Source organism: Cryptomeria japonica, chromosome 11 (genome assembly GCF_030272615.1).
Source record: "Cryptomeria japonica chromosome 11, Sugi_1.0, whole genome shotgun sequence".
Lineage (NCBI taxonomy): Eukaryota > Viridiplantae > Streptophyta > Pinopsida > Cupressales > Cupressaceae > Cryptomeria > Cryptomeria japonica.
Window position 1 is genome coordinate 560,086,121 of NC_081415.1, and position 7,583 is coordinate 560,093,703.

At 37.0% G+C, this 7,583-nt stretch overlaps 1 protein-coding gene across 1 annotated transcript; it reads right to left on the reverse strand.

The window, feature by feature from the left end:
- Positions 1-2,853: 2,853 nt before the first annotated feature.
- LOC131034629 (serine/threonine-protein kinase STY13-like) lies at positions 2,854-3,765 on the reverse strand. Its single transcript, XM_057966174.2, has one exon. The coding sequence runs from the start codon at positions 3,763-3,765 to the stop codon at positions 2,854-2,856; it is 912 nt and encodes a 303-aa protein (XP_057822157.2).
- Between the last annotated feature and the right edge of the window lie 3,818 nt (positions 3,766-7,583).

Genomic DNA, 7,583 nt, shown 5'->3' on the forward strand with positions numbered 1-7,583 from the left:
AATGTGCCATCATAATAAGAAGTCATCTGATACTTGACTCGAACATCCAAACTGTGTTCAATCACTTCTCCCATTCACATGCCAACATTTAGGCTTGTACAACCTTCTAAACATAGTTGTTAACTTTTGCCAACAGGATCTATTGACCCAACCATAATCAATCTGCATACAACCTTTCGTAGATTGCTCATTCATCTCTTTGCTCGAACATACTTTTCACAATAATTCTTCAAGCCACAAATTGAACAAGGGTGAAGATCCCAACCCTTATCTTTTTTATGTCCTTCTCTATGGCAATGAACACTGAATTCTTTCAGCTGATTTGCACGAGCCTATGTTGCTTCTCAATTTCAAACAAATACTCACATCTTTCTTTTCGAGATTCTTTTAAATTTGTTGTCAACTGTGAATTACACTCTTTCAATTTCACCAATTCATCTTTCAAACAATCTTTCTCACAAATTAAACTTGCATTTTCTTTTTTAGCTCTTTTACCTGTTTTCCCCATTTAAAATAAATCAATTTTGCAAACACTCCTTCATGAACTGTAAATTTGGAAAACTCAATTACATTGTTGCAGGCCACACTAAATTTGCAATTCAATAGTTTTTATAGAGGTTACAGCCTCCTCCAACAAATAGTTATTCAAATAAATAATTAATTGAGTTTCTAAAAATAATTAATTTATAATGCATTATAAATTATACATTATACATCTGCAGTATTTGGTATCCATTATTATTTCTGTAGAGTATACGTGATCCTTGAGCTGGGAGGCGTATTATGGAGAACATACACAAATAGATTCCTTTGTTCTCCCATCTCTTGAGTTGGGAGGCGTCTTATGTATTGTTGTCTATGTAAGGGGATAGGACTCACTTCTTCACAAGTATTATATTGGTAGTTATAAATGTTAGTTATGAATTTATTACATGGGTAATTAGTGTTGATCATGGATATTTATATTAAATGGAAAAAATTAAGATTTTAGAAATAAAAAAATTTATCTTAATTTAAAACACAACTATTGATCTAGACACCTCAATAGATATCTTAAAATTGTATCAATTTTAATATATATATATATATATATATATATGGGGCGTTTTTTTAAAATAAATTTTTGTTTTAAAACTGTATCAAACATTTATGCATCATTTCTTCTCTATTTTACTTATTCTTCGATTGGTTAGTACATTTTTTCCTAGTGTTTTTATTATTTTCTTTAAAATAAAAAGCAATGACCAATTAAAAAAAAAAATTCCGGAAACATCTCACCCTAAAAGTTGTCAGCTATTTTTGCATTTATTTCGCATGCCGAAATCTGGTTTTCAATTCCTCACGCCGTGAAATTATCAGAAAAAATTATGAACTGTTGAAACAGTCCTCGTCTCGCACCTCTTAGGAATAGATGGTTGAAACAGTCTTCGTCTCAGGCCTATTAGGAATAGATTGAAGCAGCTACAGGAGATTAGTTTTCTATTTTATGTTGAAGTATTTGAATTTATCACGCAACTCTGCTTTTTCTGAATAATCAACCTACTAAAATAATGTCCGCAGGTAATACATGTATGCAAAATGTGGAGACATTGACAACGCACGTGAACTGTTTGACAGAATGCAGGATATATTGAACGCTCTCATCTCTGCCTCTGATGGCGGTGTAGTTATCAGAAAGCTCACATGACTGTAATAGCGCATGCATTGAACATGGCAAACAAACGCCTCCAGAAAACACACCAAAACCAGCAGACACTTGAGAGAAGACGTCATAGAACCCGTCCTCCCATACAGAGTAAACTCATCAGCCCGGCTCTCCACTCCCGGCCAGTAGTAATCCCACAACAAAGAAGAGCGTTACAGCGGTCGAGGCCAAAAGTGTCGATGCCATTATGTTGTTCCTGATTGTTTGCATTGCAAGAACTCCATTTTTCATCCTTTACTACAAAATTATGGCAAATTAGACTTGAAGTCCTCTACAATTTTAAGAAATTCTATGCAATTTTGTAATGAAAATGGGAATACAAAGCATTCACCTTCATAATGGCGTGCACCCATAGCCGCCTGCTAATGTTATTGACGCCAATTACTGTGGTTTTGGGATGGTGGGTGGTCCTTTAAACTAGATAAACATGGTATAAACCCACCATGTACACCTGTGGGCTGCAATTTGGAGTGCAAAAACCATATCTCGTCTTGGAAACCTCCCAGTTGCTTTAGATAATAGCCTAGATTGTGGCAAATTTGTAAAGATTAGAACGAGCAGAGAAAAACGACAGCAAATTTGCCTACATCCACACTCAAAGCAGGAATCACTTCATTAAATCAACTCAAATACATAGGCTGCACACAGCCATTATATAAAGATATTCAGCCATGAAACAAAGAGTCTGGGAAGATGAACAGTCATGCGACTGTTGGGCTTCATATACCCAACAATCTCCCCCTGAAGGCCAACCGCTACAGCCATGCACTGGCATCCCTGCTTCCATTTTGAAACTCACATTACGACCAGCCTTGTCAAAGATTTTAATTTCGCCAGATTTTGTTGAGAACACTACGAATTGATCTTCTCCAAATTCTGTCCGACTCAATAAAATTTAATGGCCGAACATCTTCAAAATTGACTATGTTGTCTTCAAACACACTAATATACGTCATTGTCATGCCACCAACAGTTTCTGGCCCCAAGCTCCCCTCTAAAATGCTATGCTCGCCACTCAAAACCGTTACATTCTCACACAGAGCCATTACATTCTCGCACATAACCGTTACATAATCATCCGCAGGCGAAATGGTTGGAGCACCGAAATAGCCAAAATGCGTTACATGCAAATCCGTTACCATTCTGCCTTAAACCACCTCTAATACAATGACCCCAAAGCCATAAACATAAGCATTTGATACCATTGTCTGCTTGTTATCCACGTTTTCCCAAAGCACCACTACGTAAGAGTTATTCAAACGCTCAGTGTAAAATTTCCGTTCACTCCGCAAAGAAGCGGAATCAAGCACATTTGCAGAGCGATAAAAAACATTGTCAGCAGGCTGCCGTGGCATAGGATCCCTGTGAACAAAGCCAAGACTCTGCAGATACTCCATCCCTCTTGCCACATCTAATGCCTGTGTTAGTGCCAGCTTGAGAGGTACAACTTGGCTCTGTCTCGTTGCAAAAAACTGTCGTACAGAACCTCCCTTTGCATATTCCGTCACAATACTCCAAACCATGGGCTTCCTACACACCGCTATGATTCGCACCAAATTCTGGTGCTTCAAAGTGGCAGAAACTAGTAAAGGAAATATGTCAGTAACTGTAATTTTTTTGCCATTTATGACAACAGGTTCATTCCCATATGAACCGTGGGCTATTTGAACAAAAACACAAGAGCGAGAATTGAGGCGTTCCATAGAAATTGTAGAAAGCAGGCATGTAAGCAACTTAGAGAAATTATCAAACTCTGTATAGTCGCTATCTGAAACCATAGTTTGGTAGCTAGCTTTGCCTGCTGCCTCGACTACCTTATCCTGGGGCTCCTTTCTCTTCTTGTCAAGCTTCTCCACCGTAGCCTTAATACATTTTGCCTCAGCAAAAAAAACCATTCTCCTAGCAATCTTTGCATTCATGTCAAGCTTCTCCACAGTGTTCGACACACTTAGTCTCTGACGTTCTCTCATACTCAAATATTTTTTTGTTCGCTGTTGCGTATGGTTGAATTTGGCATCCAAAGTACCAGCAAAACCGATGTTGGGAATCACGACAACCATAAGAGGATGATAAGGTGACGTTACAGCCTCCCATCTCAACTGCTGGTATAAATCCTCTGTTCAATACGCTTCAAATGACTCCAAGTGCCCCAGCTCCTCGAGAGCAAATGGCAGAATCTCGCACAACTCCGTGAGCGTCCCAATCTGGTTGAAAACATCTGCCTCATATCTCAAAGTCGAGGAAGTTGAGAGGTCATCATTCCAAGGATGCCTCCGAAGCAACCCACTCTCACAGGAGTTAGACCTTAGATTGCTCTCCAGCTTCAATCGCACAGACCCAAGTGAGTCATCGGACTGCTGCGACTTCCAACGCAACTATGCAACCTTGAGCCACCGCATCTCCTCCAACCATGACGTCCCACCCGCAGGTCCACCATTGTTCATAATGTATTTACGGGTGCAAGGATCCCATGATGTAGCATTTGCAGTAGAACGAAATAATGACACAAGCCCAAAGACATAAGGATCCAATTCACTGGTTAACAGGTCATTGGATGATTCAATATGATGCTCCACATCCTCAATCGCTTCATCTTTCTGAACGGATTCAAATTCTACACATCCTCGGTGAGACTGTGCAAGAGTTGTGTCCTTCTCTTCATCTCTGCCTTGAAGAGCTTCTGGTTGTGAACCATAAAGTCTACACACCCTGACGTTGACACTATCATCCACATCCATCCAATCGGGTTGATGAGTCTTAATAGATTCTCGTTGTGAGAAAACATACTCTTTCTCTCCCTGCAATGCCTGAAACCGCTTGGAGCGATGCCCATTGTCCTCCACTCCTGTCAATGGTTGCTTTCGCTTCGACCCAAAAAATTGTCTTTGCACTTCTTCATCTAAGTCCATAGGTTCGTAGTCTTTTGTGAAATTATCTGTGCAAAGGTTTTCCTCATCATCATGGAAGTGCTTCTTCATTTTTGCCATGGCCATGTCATTTGCAAAGCCCTCTGAAGCCACCATTTCTCCCAAGCTTCCTTGCCCTGCTACCTCACTCCAATTTGCACCCTCCTCATCCCGAGAGTCCATAGCAAATTCAACTTGGGTCTTCGACGACATACACTCTTCCTCCCGTGATCTCTTGAGTTCATCCTCTTCAACAACAACCTCTTTTCGAGCATCTTTCTGCTTAGAAATTCCAGTGTCTATACAGGGACTATCTTCAACTCCAACTGAGGTATCACAATGTTCAACCTTGACCACACGAATACCAACAACATCCCGGCCATTAACAGTTTGGCCAATAAGTGCCAAGGCTGGCTCAAGGGGAGAGCAAATAAGAATCCCAACATCTTTTTCTTTTGCTGGATTCTCCTCTTCAACTGAGTTCCCCTCTTTCTTCTAGCCATCCCACCAATGTACGCGACGCTTGAAGCATAGTTTTACATGGAACGCAAAAATACCATAGAAGTTATAAATTTTACCTTCTTCTTCCTCCATCTCTGCTCAAGCCAACATGGCTATGATACCAATTGTAAAGATTAGAACGAGCAGAGAAAAATGATAACAAAAATAGAATGAAGGAATAAAAGATACAACACACGATTTATCGTGGTTCGGCAAATTTGCCTACATCCACACTCAAAGCAGGAATCACTTCATTAAATCAACTCAAATACATGGGTTGCACACAGCTATTATATAAAGATATTCAACCATGAAACAAAGATTCTGGGAAGATGAATAGTCATGCGACTGTTGGGCTGCATATACCCAACAAAATTTGCATGAATGGCCAAGTTTAAGTAGTGAATGAGCAAGATTTTCATTATTGGAATCAAATCCTTTTCCTTTCTATTTTAAGAAAATTAAATCTGGGCTCTCTCAGAAGTTGTTGAGTCATGAAATTCAAGAGCAAACTGTGGTTCAACATATAGAGTTGCACTATGATTTATTTTCAGATGGGTTTTTCATGATTCCATTAAATCCATGCATTATTAGTAGAAGAGAGTTCTACAATAAAAATTATTTATCAATTTTTTAAATTTAATTTATAATATTATATCTAATAAATAAATATAAAAAATTGATTTTATTTTACAATTCAATTTATAATCTTAAATTATATTTTTTTTAATTTATTTGGTATGTTAGTAAATCTTATGTAAAATGTCATTGTCATATATAATCGTGGTAAATTTATTACAAGGTTTGACTTATTATTTATCAAAAGTATACATTGTGTTTTTTGTCTTGTTTAAATATCTAAAGGATTTCAATTATGTTTATTGTCTTGTTTAAATATTTTTGAGTTTAATTTTCACTTAAATGATAGAATTATATTCTAAAATTCATTCAAAGTATATTTTACTAGATCGGCTTAACCATTGTACCTCATTTTGGTGCAAGTGCTAGTTTTTAATCTTTCTTTAAAATGTTGGCCCTAGTCATATGGTCTTTTGATATTATCTTTACATGTTTAAATCAATAAATTCCAGTTGTTGTTTGCGAGTCAAAATTATGCCACAATATAGATAATAGATTTAGTTTGCTTCTATCTCTTCCTCTTTATATGCATCTCTCTTCCTCTCCCCCTCTCTCCCAATCACAAACATAACATGTGCATATTGGCAATGGATCCTTATTACTCTCTATCACTCTATAGCACCATGTGGATCTATCTTTCCTTCTCCCTCTTCCTCTATATCTTTCTATCTCTCCTACTATATATCTCCTTCTCTATCTTTATATCTCCCTCTACAAATATATATATATATATATATATATATATATATATATATATATATATATATATATATATATATATATATATATATATATATATATATATTTGTCATCTCTCCATACTTCATCTCCCAACTATCCATTAATCTCAATCTTGTTATCTCATCCTCTCTCCCCACCCCTATGTCTCTCCCTCGGTCTATTTCTATCCATATGTCAATTCTTATCTCTATAGTTATCTTTCTCTCTCCCTACACCTCTACATCTCTACCTCTACATATTTATCTCTTTCATCTCTATATATCCTCATCTCATCTCTCTCTCTCTCTCTCTCTCTCTCTCTCTCTCTCTCTCCCTCCTTTTCTTCATATCCTTTTCCTCCATCTCCATCTTTATCTATACCTTTTTTTATCTCTATCTTGTTACCCCCTATCTTTCACTCTTGCCCACTCCATCTCTCCCTCTCTCCCTATTATGAACACAATATAAGCCTAATAATCTTCTCAGTTCCTAGGTTTTATTTCACTCCTGATTGGATCTTTATAAGTGGTTGTATAGTTGATTTCAAGATATCATTTCTTCATTAAGACCTTTTTTGCACAAATAGCGTCACTTTCTAAATGACCTACCAATTGACCTCATTTAATACACAAGAGTATGCAACTAATAGACCAAAACAATCCCTAATTGGCATTCCCCACCTCTTTGGTGTACCTATTGCACACCAAGGTACAATTTCTAGTTTTAGTAATGTCAAATTACTCCATCAATTGTCTTCTTTCACTTTCACTGCTCAAAATATTTGTTTGTTTGTTTCAACGTCAAAACAAAAGTTGTAGCAAACAAAAACATAGCTAGCTTGAGGTACTAGACAAGCTATAAAGCTCCGTATGAAATCTAAACAACAAGCAATCCTTTTATCATTCTCACAAAAAATAATAACTCGTTATTTTTTAGCAAACAGGTAGGGACTCTAGTTATATAACAACTCTTGTTAGTGTTCACACGATATTTATTATTAAATATTTTTTTCCTTTTTAATATTAAAAGCAACAAATCTTGTCATGCCTCATCCATGTATCATAAAAACCAGAATTAGTGCATAACTACCTATATATCCTTTAGTAGGAGTC

Bases quoted from the DNA above. Each gene is read 5' to 3' on its own strand.
- LOC131034629 (XM_057966174.2), bottom strand. From the start codon at position 3,765: ATGGTTGTCGTGATTCCCAACATCGGTTTTGCTGGTACTTTGGATGCC.